This window comes from Osmerus eperlanus, unplaced genomic scaffold (assembly GCF_963692335.1).
Source record: "Osmerus eperlanus unplaced genomic scaffold, fOsmEpe2.1 SCAFFOLD_548, whole genome shotgun sequence".
NCBI lineage: Eukaryota > Metazoa > Chordata > Actinopteri > Osmeriformes > Osmeridae > Osmerus > Osmerus eperlanus.
In genome coordinates, this window is record NW_026911800.1 from 1 (window position 1) to 12,300 (window position 12,300).

At 54.3% G+C, this 12,300-nt stretch overlaps 2 protein-coding genes across 2 annotated transcripts; both read left to right on the top strand.

Annotated features, from left to right (window-relative positions):
* The first annotated feature begins 1,037 nt into the window (after nt 1-1,037).
* Nucleotides 1,038-7,284, top strand: LOC134016612 (type II inositol 3,4-bisphosphate 4-phosphatase-like). The gene is made up of 13 exons (XM_062455958.1): nt 1,038-1,193; nt 3,107-3,269; nt 3,402-3,487; nt 3,592-3,620; nt 3,749-3,871; nt 4,301-4,467; nt 4,585-4,708; nt 4,788-4,914; nt 5,098-5,241; nt 5,647-5,744; nt 5,851-5,954; nt 6,274-6,428; nt 6,849-7,284. Exons 1-13 carry the CDS (start codon nt 1,066-1,068, stop codon nt 6,979-6,981), a joined length of 1,581 nt encoding a protein of 526 aa, XP_062311942.1. The 5' UTR covers nt 1,038-1,065; the 3' UTR covers nt 6,982-7,284.
* A 79-nt stretch (nt 7,285-7,363) lies between these two features.
* Nucleotides 7,364-11,953, top strand: LOC134016613 (RING finger protein 150-like). Its single transcript, XM_062455959.1, has 7 exons — nt 7,364-8,186; nt 9,248-9,498; nt 9,612-9,683; nt 9,781-9,863; nt 10,056-10,152; nt 10,340-10,577; nt 11,030-11,953. The coding sequence occupies exons 1-7, from the start codon at nt 7,733-7,735 to the stop codon at nt 11,146-11,148; spliced, it is 1,314 nt and encodes a 437-aa protein (XP_062311943.1). The 5' UTR covers nt 7,364-7,732; the 3' UTR covers nt 11,149-11,953.
* Nucleotides 11,954-12,300: the final 347 nt, after the last annotated feature.

Genomic DNA, 12,300 nt, shown 5'->3' on the forward strand with positions numbered 1-12,300 from the left:
GGTGTGTGTGTGTGTGTGTGCTGTGTGTGTGTGTGTGTGCTGTGTGTGTGTGTGCTGTGTGTGTGTGTGTGTGTGTCAGGAGGACACAGTGCTCACTATACCCACTGTAGTATCTATTAACTCTCCCCTTCTCCTACCCCCCTGCTGTGTATGTGGTCTGTGTGTGTGTGTGTGTGTGTGTGTGTGTGTGTGTGTGTATGGTGTATGTGTGTGTGTATGGTGTATGTGTGTGTGTATGGTGTGTGTATGGTGTGTGTGTGGTGTGTGTGTGTATGGTGTGTGTATGGTGTGTGTGTGTGTGTGTGTGTGTGTATGGTGTGTGTGTATGGTGTGTGTATGGTGTGTGTATGGTGTGTGTGTGTGTGTGTGTGTGTGGTGTGTATGGTGTGTGTGTGGTGTGTGTGTGTATGGTGTGTGTATGGTGTGTGTGTGTGTGTGTGTGTGTGTGTATGGTGTATGTGTGTGTGTATGGTGTATGTGTGTGTGTATGGTGTGTGTATGGTGTGTGTGTGTATGGTGTGTGTGTGGTGTGTGTGTGTATGGTGTGTGTATGGTGTGTGTGTGTGTGTGTGTATGGTGTGTGTGTATGGTGTGTGTATGGTGTGTGTATGGTGTGTGTATGGTGTGTGTGTGTGTGTGTGGTGTGTATGGTGTGTGTGTGGTGTGTGTGTGTATGGTGTGTGTATGGTGTGTGTGTGTGTGTGTGTGTATGGTGTGTGTATGGTGTGTGTGTGTGTGTGGTGTGTGTATGGTGTGTGTATGGTGTGTGTATGGTGTGTGTGTGTGTGTGTGTGGTGTGTGTATTGTGTGTGTATGGTGTGTGTATGGTGTGTGTGTGTGTGTGTGGTGTGTGGTGTGTGTGTGTATGGTGTGTGTATGGTGTGTGTGTGTGGTGTGTGTATGGTGTGTGTATGGTGTGTGTATGGTGTGTGTGTGTGTGTGTGTGTGTGGTGTGTGTGGTGTGTGTATGGTGTGTGTGTGTGTGTGTGTGTATGGTGTGTGTATGGTGTGTGTATGGTGTGTGTATGGTGTGTATGGTGGTGTGTGAGGGTGTGTGGTGTGTGTATGGTGTGTGTATGGTGTGTGTGGGGGTGTGCAGGTGTGTGGTATGAGGTGATCACTGTAGGAGCAGCAGCTGATCACTCTCAGGGCTTCAAACATGGAGGACTACAGAGACTCCTCTCAGCCAGGAGGTGAGGGTGTGTGTGGGGGTGTGTGGGGGTGTGGGGGTGTGTGGGGGTGTGTGTGGGGGTGTGTGGGGGTGTGTGGGGGTGTGTGGGGGTGTGTGTGGGGGTGTGTGGGGGTGTGTGAGGGTGTGTGAGGGTGTGTGTGGGGGGTGTGTGTGGGGGTGTGTGGGGGTGTGTGTGGGGGTGTGTGGGGGTGTGTGTGGGGGTGTGTGAGGGTGTGTGAGGGTGTGAGGGTCTGTGTGAGGTTGTGTGTGGGGGTGTGTGTGGGGGTGTGTGAGGGTGTGTGAGGGTGTGTGAGGGTGTGTGGGGGTGTGGGGGTGTGTGAGGGTGTGTGAGGGTGTGAGGGTCTGTGTGAGGTTGTGTGTGGGGGTGTGTGGGGGTGTGTGTGGGGTGGGTGTGTGAGGGTGTGTGAGGGTGTGAGGGTGTGTGTGGGGGTGTGTGAGGGTGTGTGTGGGGTGTGTGAGGGTGTGTGGGGGTGTGTGAGGGTGTGTGAGGGTGTGAGGGTCTGTGTGAAGTTGTGTGTGGGGGGTGTGTGTGGGGGTGTGTGGGGGTGTGTGAGGGTGTGTGTGGGGGGTGTGTGAGGGTGTGTGAGGGTGGTGTGGGGGTGTGGGGGTGTGTGAGGGTGTGTGTGGGGGTGTGTGAGGGTGTGTGAGGGTGTGAGGGTCTGTGTGAGGTTGTGTGTGGGGGTGTGTGGGGGTGTGTGGGGGTGTGTGTGGGGGGGTGTGAGGGTGTGTGTGGGGGTGTGTGAGGTGTGTGAGGGTGTGTGAGGGTCTGTGTGAGGGTGTGTGTGGGGGTGTGTGAGGGTGTGAGGGTCTGTGTGAGGGTGTGTGTGGGGGTGTGTGAGGGTGTGTGTGGGGGTGTGTGAGGGTCTGTGTGAGGGTGTGTGTGGGGGTGTGTGAGGGTGTGTGTGGGGGTGTGTGAGGGTGTGAGGGTCTGTGTGAGGGTGTGTGTGGGGGTGTGTGAGGGTGTGTGTGGGGGTGTGTGAGGGTGTGAGGGTCTGTGTGAGGGTGTTTGTGGGGGTGTGTGAGGTTGTGTGTGGGGGTGTGTGAGGGTGTGAGGGTCTGTGTGAGGGTGTGTGTGGGGGTGTGTGTGGGGGTGTGTGAGGGTGTGTGTGGGGGTGTGTGAGGGTGTGAGGGTCTGTGTGAGGGTGTGTGAGGGTGTGTGTGGGGGTGTTAGGGTCTGTGTGAGGGTGTGTGTGGGGGTGTGAGGGTCTGTGTGAGGGTGTGTGTGGGGGGTGTGTGAGGGTGTGTGTGGGGGTGTGTGGGGGGTGTGAGGGTCTGTGTGGAGGTGTGTGTGGGGGTGTGGGTGTGAGGGTCTGTGTGAGGGTGTGGTGTGGGGGTGTGTGTGTGGCGAACAGTGGGGTTAGTCAAGGATTATAAATCCTCCTGTGTGTAATCTACAACCTCTGTCCTGTGGGATTATAGAAGAGGACCACCTTTAACCTGCTCTCTGTCTTTGTCTCTCCCCTCTCTCTCTCTCTCTCTCTCTCTCTCTCTCTCTCTCTCTCTCTCTCTCTCTCTCTCTCTCTCTCTCTCTCTCTCTCTCTCTCTGTTTCTCTCTCTCTCTCTCTCTCTGTCTCTCTCTCTCTCTCTCTGTCTCTCCCTCTGTCTCTCCCTCTGTCTCTCTCTCTCTCTCTCTCTCTCTCTCTCTCTGTCTCTCTCTCCCTCTCTCTCTCTCTCTCTCTCTCTCTCTCTCTCTCTCTCTCTGTCTCTCTCTCTGTCTCTCCCTCTCTCTCTCTCTCTCTCTCTCCCTCTCTCCCTCTCTCTCTCTCTCTCTCTCTCTCCCTCTCTCTCTCTGTCGCTCTCCCTCTCTCTCTCTGTCGCTCTCCCTCTCTCTCTCTGTCTCTTTCATTCTCTCTCTTGATCCCTTACTCTCTCTCCTCTCTCTTATCTATCTATCAATCCATCCCCCCCCCCCAGTGTGGGTGTGTCCTCAGAGCAGAGCTCCAGGGCCAGGGAGCTGCTGGGCAGTGTGGCCCAGCTGAGGCCTCTCCTCTGTGGGCAGGCTGAGGAGCTGCTGCAGGCCTCCCTGGAGCTCTGCTCCTCCCTGTTGCTACGCGCTCTGGACAGGCTGGCAGCCACGGTACACACAACCACACACACACATGCACACACATGGATGCACACGCACACACGCGCACACACATGCACACACGCACACACACACATGCACACACAGTCAGACAAAAACACCTCTCTCTCGTTCTGTTGGCAGACAGGACAGTTTGTCCACGTCCTCAAAGACGATCTGGTACGAAGCTCCCTATTGGCTCTCCACACCACTAGCCCCGCCCCAACCCAGTGATGGCCCTGCCTCCGTCACCACCGGCAACGGCACTCTTAACAGGCAGTCTTCCTATCAGGTAGCAGCGCCATCGCTACGGCAACGGGACTCTACACACCAGGACATGGAGTACGACGAGGAGGGACTGCAGTTGGCGTGTGTGTGCGTGTGTAAGACTTACTTACTGTAAGTCGCTCTGGATAAGAGCGTCTGCTAAAAATGACTAAATGTAAGACGGATATTGGTCTAATGTTCCTGTGTGTGTGTTTAGGACAGAGTGTGGGCTAATGTAGCAAAGAGTCTGAACTGCATCGTGGCGATGGTGGACAGACTGCAGGAAAGAGATCACACACCACAGGAAGTGACATCAGAGGGGTCAACTGACAACACAAAGAATACCGGTACACACAACACACCTTCACACACACCGAGCCTCACACACACCACAGCCACACAACACAGAGCCTCACACACCACACACACAGAGCCTCACAACACCACACACACACACAGAGCCTCACAACACCACACACACACAGAGCCTCACAACACCACACACACACACAGAGCCTCACAACACCACACACACACAGAGCCTCACAACACCACACACACACACAGAGCCTCACAACACCACACACACACAGAGCCTCACAACACCACACACACACACAGAGCCTCACAACACCACACACACACAGAGCCTCACAACACCACACACACACACAGAGCCTCACAACACCACACACACACAGAGCCTCACAACACCACACACACACAGAGCCTCACAACACCACACACAGACTCACCCCCCCCCCCCCCTCCCCCAGGCTGGCGGGACCAGCTGCTCCCCCTGGTGGTGACCCTGCAGGACTGTGTGGGGGAGGCGGAGGCGTGGGCGCGGCCTGCTGTGACAGCCTTCCTCCTGCAGGGGGAGCACCGCTGCTGCCCCGGAGCCCCCATCACCCAGCGCAGAGACGCTGTGTTCAGCCAGGCGGTCAGTCACCGGGGGGGAGAGAGAGTGTGTGTGGACAGAGAGAGTGTGTGTGTGTTCTTATGCTTCCGAATGCCACTTCAGCTGACATCCCTGTTGTGTGTGTGTGTGTGTGTGTAGCTGTCTGCCCTGGTGTGTGGGGTGTGTCTGCGTGTGTATTCAGGTCTGCAGGATCAGCTGTTTCTGCAGCAGCTCCACCTGCAGGGGGTCCTGGTCCAGTACGAGGGACTGCTGAGCACCTACGGTAGGACACACACACTAATATACACACACACACACCGTACATACCCAGGTGTCCTAGCGTAGTGTGTGTGTGTTTGCAGGAGACGAGCAGGGGATACTGGAGGATATGGAGGTAGGAGTGATGGATCTGAACAGAGTCTCCTTCAGCCTCAGCCTGGCCACGAGCGACCTGCCCTGCAGCATGCAGCCCTGCCTGTCCTCCCCCCGGTACACTCACACACACACACACTCACACACACACACACACACACACTCACACACACACACACACACACACTCACACACACACACACACTCCTGCCCTGCAGCCCTGCCTGTCCTCCCCCCGGTACACACACACACACACTCACACACACTCACACACTCCTGCTGAATGCTCTCCGTCTCCAGGGGGGATGACATCGTTGTCCAGGTTCCGTTGCCCCCGGATGCGTTTGCGGCGTTGCCGTGGGAACTCAGAGATGGGCAGTTGGTGAGAGTTCATCCTGTGTTCTTCAACATAGGAATCAACCAGCAACAGAGTCTGGCTGAAAGGTACACACCACACACACACCACACACACCAGACACACACCACACACACACCACACACACACACGAGTACACACATTCAGTACACACCCTCTTGATGTATGGGCTATAGTGGTTAGAGCACATTTACTCATTTAGCAGACGCTCTTATCCAGAGCAACTTACAGTAAGTACAGGGACATACCACCCGAGGCAAGTAGGGTGAAGTGTCTTGCCAAAGGACACAACGTCATTTTGCACGGCCGGGAATTGTACTGGCAACCTTCAGATTACTAGCCCGATTCCCTAACCGCTCAGCCACCTCAGACAGGTTGATTAGAGATCACAGGTTCAAATCCTTCCAGAGTACATCACCTTGGTTGAGCCAATAGTAACTTTAGTACTTCTATGTGTGTGTGTGTGTGTGTAGGTTTGGAGACAGCTCTGTTCAGGACAGGATTAACATGAGGAGCTTTGAGCTTCTGAAGGTCTACTACAACACACTGAAGAAGACACTGCCCTCTGTCTGTACGTACACACACACACACACACTCACTCACACACACACACACACACCACACACACACACACCACACACACACACACGTGTGTTGATGGTCTCTGTGCTGTGCAGGTGGTGTGGAGGTGGAGCAGGTGGAGGAGGTGCTGGTGTCTCTGCAGGTCAGTCTGCAGAGCAAGAGGAGGAAGAACACAGATGTGCTCTGGCTGGCAGCTCAGGTGAGGAGTGAGTGTGTGTGTGTGTGTGTGTGTGTGTGTGTGTGTGTGTGTGTGTGTGTGTGTGTGTGTGAGTGTGTGTGTGGTGTGTGTGTGTGTGTGAGTGTGTGTGTGTGTGTGTGTGTGTGTGTGTGTCTAGACCTTATGGATCCTTTTTGCCCCCCAGAACAAATGTTTTTTTTCATGGGGTTTAGGGTGAGTCTTGGGAATAGAGTTACATTAGGGTTAGGGGTTAGAGATAACACCAGTTTGTGTTAGGAGTGAATAATATATACAAAAACAAATTGTGTGTGTCTCTCTGTGTGTGTGTGTGTGCGTGCAGGTGTGCAGGGCTCTGAGGGGGGTCCGGTTGACCAGCTGTAAGAGTGCTAAGGACCGCACCTCCATGTCTGTCACCCTGGAGCAGGTTAGGGTGCTCAGCCAGCAGCACAACCTCAGCCCCCAACACTTCCCCCACGCGCTGGACTGCATGAGGAGGTCAGGATGTGTGTGTGTGTGTGTGTGTGACCCTTCTGCACTGCTTCTTTGATTTCTGCTTTCTGTTTCTTTACAACTAACTACTAACCTCTCCTTCCCTCTCTCCTTTTCCTTTTTCTCTTTCCTTCTCTCACTCACTCTTTCTCTCTCCAACCCTGTCTCGCCTCCCCCCCCCTCTCAGTGCCCGACAGGGCTGGGGTCAGATGGCTCCTGGGGGGTGTGGGGGGTGTGTCCAGGGCCAGGCCCCGCCCCCTTCCCTAGCGGTGCTACTAGTCTCCGCCCACCTGCTGGTGGTTTGGCTCCTCCTCCTCAGCCTGGTGCTACTGGCACGGCCCCTCTAACACTGTGTGTGTGTTTATAGTCTGTGTGTATCTGTGTGTGTGTGCTTATCTGTGTGTGTGTGTGTGTGTGTGTGGGCAGGGAGGGCTGCAGGATGGAGAACGTGCAGAAGAATATCTGCAGCAGGAAGTACGCCTTCAACAGCGTTCAGCTGCTCACCTTCCCCAGACTGTACCGACCCCCGGAGGGCACCTACGGAAGGGCGGCGTCCTAGAGGGGGGGGGGCAGGGGCGGGGAGCGAGAGAGAGGAGAGAGGGAATGACAGGAAGTGTGTAAATGTACCTCAGACTATGAACATGTGACCTAATCTGTGCTTTTGTAAAGTGTCTCGTGTGTTAGCCTTCTGGACCTTGTAAATATGTTTTTACCCAAAATAAAAAATACATAATTAAATAATCAAACAAACTGATTTGAGACTTCCCCACACACGCATACTCCAATTATTGTTATTATGAATTTATTCATGAATATCCCCGTTGTGATACATTGAGTCATTGATTACATTTATTAATTTACATTCTGGTTTTGATACATGTCCTAAGCATGCCACACCGCTAGGTGGCGCAGCCCTGGAATCCGCCTCCTCGTTCTACACACCGTTCCCCTGTCCCAGCCAAAACAAGCGGCCCACAGACAAGCAGACAATATCTGACCAGCTCGCAACAATACAAGCCAGGAACTTTTACAAACGACACTTTACTATTGACGTTCACGTTTCTGCAACGGTCAAAGGACGGTGTCATGGTCGGAGCAGGCGGTGTTTTCCGGGCCGCGGTAGATACGGTCTCGTAGATTCAGGAGCTTTTGGAAATGGCTTCGAGCTGCAACGCGACGTAGACGGACAGCGCACAAAGGGAGCTCGCAGGGCGCACAGCGCTAGCTAAACATCCGCTATGGAGTAGGCGGTGCCGTTAGCCGTGCTGCTCCAGGACCGTTCTACCGACCGAATCTCACCGAGCGGAGCCATGGCCGTGTCGCTGATGCAGGCGTGCCGCAGCCTGGCCTTGTCAACCTGGCTCATCTCCTTCTGCTTCGTCCATCTGCTATGTCTGGATTTCACCGTGGCCGAGCGCGAGGAGTGGTACACGGCGTTTGTAAACATCAGCTACATGGACCCCGCGACCGCTGAGGCACGGTCCGAGAAAACGGAGTGTGGACGCTACGGGGAACACTCTTTAAAACGTGACGCCCGAGGAGTTGTCGTGCTACCGGCTGTCCCGCACGACAGACAAGCCTGCGACCCCAACACCCGGTTCTCGGTGCCCGCTCACGCTAGCTCGTGGATCGCTTTGATATCTCACGGTAACTGCTCGTACAAGGAGAAGATCCGCCACGCTGCAAGTCAGAACGCGTCCGCCATCGTCATATTCAACGTGGGATCCACTAACGCCAACGACACGATCACCATGCCCCATTCAGGTGAGCCCCCATGCTCCCCTCAGGTGAGCCCCCATGCCCCCCTCAGGTGAGCCCCCATGCCCCCCTCAGGTGAGCCCCCATGCCCCCCTCAGGTGAGCCACCGTCAGAACACACACACCTGGGATATGCGGATGGACCTAGCTAGCTAGCTATCAGAGTGTGTGTCACATTGATCAGAAGTATATTTTTAGGCACAGTGATTGATCTAGTGTGTGGGTCACAGTCAGACCAGTGTGTGTGTGTGAGTGTGTGAGTGAGTGTTAGACTCCAGTCTCTCTCCTCCCCAGCTGCAGCTCAGATGCTGAGAGTGTTCCAGTTCCTCCCTGGTCTGAAGAGACATGGTCCAACATGTCCTTCTACTGTGTGTGTGTGTGTGCAGTGTGTGTACAGAATGTGTGTGTAATAACAGTGTAGGGGGCCAGGTGTGCAGTGTGTGTGTGTGTAATAACATTGTAGGGGGCCAGGTGTACAGTGTGTGTGTGTGTGTACAGTGTGTGTGTGTGTGTGTATGTGTAGGGGGCCAGGTGTACTGTGTGTGTGTGTGTGTGTAGGGGGCCAGGTGTACAGTGTGTGTGTGTGTGTGTAGGGGGCCAGGTGTACAGTGTGTGTGTGTGTGTAGGGGGCCAGGTGTACAGTGTGTGTGTGTGTGTGTGTACAGTGTGTGTGTGTGTGTGTGTGTGTAGGGGGCCAGGTGTACAGTGTGTGTGTGTGTGTGTAGGGGGCCAGGTGTACACCTGGAACATTCCTGTAATCGTTCCCAGCATTCCAGAACATTCTCAGGGAATTTCACAACCCGGCCAATCCCGGCTTTGTCGCCAGGCCGCTGCCACGGCAACCATGAAACGCACACACACACTGCCTCTGTGTTCTGTCTGGTTTGGGAACACCAGAGTTCTAGAAGACCTGTCTGGCTGTTGAGTCTGGAGAGAGATGTGTGTGTGTGTGTGTGTGAGAGTTGTGTGTGTGTGTGTGAGTTGTGTTTATATCCAGTCAGGCCTTAGTCACAAGATTTCATTCTGCACTCTCACATACACTCTCAAACCCTCCCTCTCTCTCTGCAGGGATGGGGGACGTGGTAGCCATCATGATCCCGGAGCCTAAAGGTCGCGAGGTCGCCGCCCTGCTGGAGCGTAACGTCACGGTAACCATGCACATCACCATAGGAACACGTAACCTGCAGAAGTACGTGAGCAGGACGTCGGTGGTGTTCGTGTCCATCTCCTTCATCGTGCTGATGATCATCTCCCTCGCCTGGCTCGTCTTCTACTACATCCAGAGGTTCAGATACGCCAACGCCCGCGACCGCAACCAGGTACACACACACACAGCCAGGTGTACACACACACAGCCAGGTGTACACACACACAGCCAGGTGTACACACACACACAGTTCTGATTGACACTTGTCTGCCTCTCTATCCACAGAGACGTCTGGGGGACGCAGCTAAGAAGGCCATCAGTAAACTGCAGATACGCACCATCAGGAAGGGAGACCAGGTACGAACCAGCACACACACACACACACCAGATAAGACCCCCTATCCAGCACACACACACACACACACACACTGTGTATGATGTGTGTGTGTTCCAGGAGGCGGAGCCAGACTTTGATAACTGTGCTGTGTGCATCGAGGGTTACAAGCCCAACGACGTGGTCAGAGTTCTGCCCTGCAGGTAACATGTTCTCAACGTTCTCCTTAGAACTGCCATGGAGAACCCTGGAATCACCTGCCCCCTCCTCCTCTCCTCCCTTGCTCTCTCTCTCTCCCCCCTCTCTCTCTCCCCCCTCTCTCTCTCCCCTCTCTCTCTCTCTCTCTCTCTCCCCTCTCTCTCCCCTCTCTCTCCCTGTGTCTCTCGCCCCTCCAGACATGTGTTCCACAGGGGCTGTGTGGACCCCTGGCTGCAGGACCACCGTACCTGCCCCATGTGCAAGATGAACATCCTGAAGGCCCTGGGCATCGCTGTGAGTCAGACTGGGGACATATAGGAGTCAGATAGGAGTCAGACAGGAGTCAGACAGGAGTCAGACAGGAGTCAGACAGGAGTCAGACAGGAGTCAGACAGGAGTCAGACAGGAGTCAGACAGGAGTCAGACAGGAGTCATGTAAATGAATCACCTATCCTCTTCCCACCTCCTTCACCTCCCACAGTTGAATGCAGACTGCCTGGACGACCTCCCCCTGGAGTACGAGGCCTCCCTGGGGGGCGGGGGGGTGGGGGGGCTGGCGCTGGAGGTGCTGGTGTCGGGGGGCTCCAGCGAGGGGGCCCTGGGCGAGGGGGAGGGGGGGGTTCTGGACCCGGGGGTGAGGAGGGTGGGGCTTCCGCAGGACCACGACCCTGACACTCTGAGGGAGTCACCTGGAACCGCCACCACTGACACACACACAGGTAACACACACACACAGGTAACATACACACACAGGTAACACACACACACAGGTAACACACACACACAGGTAACACACACACACACACAGGTAACATACACACACAGGTAACACACACACACAGGTAACACACACACACACACAGGTAACATACACACACAGGTAACACACACACAGGTAACACACACACACACAGGTAACACACACACACAGGTAACACACACACACACACAGGTAACATACACACACAGGTAACACACACACAGGTAACACACACACACACAGGTAACACACACACACACAGGTAACACACACACACAGGTAACACACACACACAGGTAACACACACACACACAGGTAACACACATCTAACACACAGCTGTCTTAAACACAGCTGTTGGTACAACCCTCTCTCTACCTGTCTAAGACTCCTCCTCTTGTTCCGCCCCCTAGGTGAGCTCCAGCCAATGGCCAGCAGTGCCTCCCTGGCCTCCCTGGTGATCGCCGTGGAAACGGGCCTGTCGGACGAGGAGCTGTCTTTGGGGTCGCCCCTCCCTGGAGAGAAGTCCTGAGGGGGGGGCTGGTCGGGCGGCCGGGATGGCTGGGGCCGGGCCAGAGAGAGACAGGAACAGACTGTTGACATGAACATGCTTACCTGAGACCTCACCTCACCTGGCTGGATGTTGGAGGAGATCACCTAGGCTGACCCTGTCCAGGTGGGCCCTTCAGAAGGTGTGTTTACCTGTCTGGAACACAGACTCACCTGGATGGGGGTCTGGAACACAGACTCACCTGGATGGGGGTCTTGAACACAGACTCACCTGGATGGGGGTCTGGAACACAGACTCACCTGGATGGGGGTCTGAAACACAGACTCACTTGGATGGAGGTCTGGAACACAGACTTACCTGGATGGGGGTCTGGAACACAGACTCACCTGGATGGGGGTCTGGAACACAGACTCACCTGGACACACCTGACTCACCTGGACACACCTGACTCACCTGGACACACCTGACTCACCTGGACACACCTGACTCACCTGGACACACCTGACTCACCTGGACACACTTACAGGATTTTCACCTGATCTAATCGAACACCAAACTAGAACTGCATTCCTTTTTTGGCCTGGACTTTTATTGTGAAAAGGGCGCTAAGGACTCTGGGAGACGTAGTACAATGTGCCAGGCTGACATCTTTTTCTTTTCTTCCTGTGTTTTTGACCTAGAAATGGACTGTAACAGTGAACCACATGGTGTTGCCATGGTTACACACCAGTGTTGTATTGAACTACAGTATTTTCTGGTTTATATGTGAATATTAACCTAGATCCTATATCTATACCATGTATTTAAAGTGTTTTTCTTTTTTCTCTCTTGCCTCCCTGTTTGTGTGAGACAGCTGCCTTGTTTGTTAGTGTGTCAGAAGTGCGTCTGTAGATGTGAATGAAATGCCTTTTTATACAGGCAGCTCTGTAGACAGCCCCTGGTGACAATCACAAAACATTCTAGGGTCCTCGACATGGCAATTTGTTGATTTGTAACTTGTTTAAGTGTTCTGACCAATAGGAGATGGTTACCATAGCAGTTGGTTACCATAGCAGTATCTTTCAGTGACCAATCAGGAGCCAACCAGGGCCTCTGAGGTTTAGAAGCCAACCAACATGGTTGCGTGGAATATTGTGGGTGGAGACACAGTTCCCACAACCAATCATGAGGTAG

Coding starts and splice junctions, on each gene's coding strand:
- LOC134016613 (XM_062455959.1), top strand. CDS start 7,733: ATGGCCGTGTCGCTGATGCAGGCGTGCCGCAGCCTGGCCTTGTCAACC. Junction 9,499..9,611: donor ACGCCCGCGACCGCAACCAG/GTACACACACAC, acceptor CTCTATCCACAG/AGACGTCTGGGGGACGCAGC. Junction 9,684..9,780: donor CCATCAGGAAGGGAGACCAG/GTACGAACCAGC, acceptor TGTGTGTTCCAG/GAGGCGGAGCCAGACTTTGA.
- LOC134016612 (XM_062455958.1), top strand. CDS start 1,066: ATGGTGTGTGTATGGTGTGTGTGGGGGTGTGCAGGTGTGTGGTATGAG. Junction 1,194..3,106: donor AGACTCCTCTCAGCCAGGAG/GTGAGGGTGTGT, acceptor CCCCCCCCCCAG/TGTGGGTGTGTCCTCAGAGC. Junction 3,621..3,748: donor TACGACGAGGAGGGACTGCA/GTTGGCGTGTGT, acceptor TTTAGGACAGAG/TGTGGGCTAATGTAGCAAAG.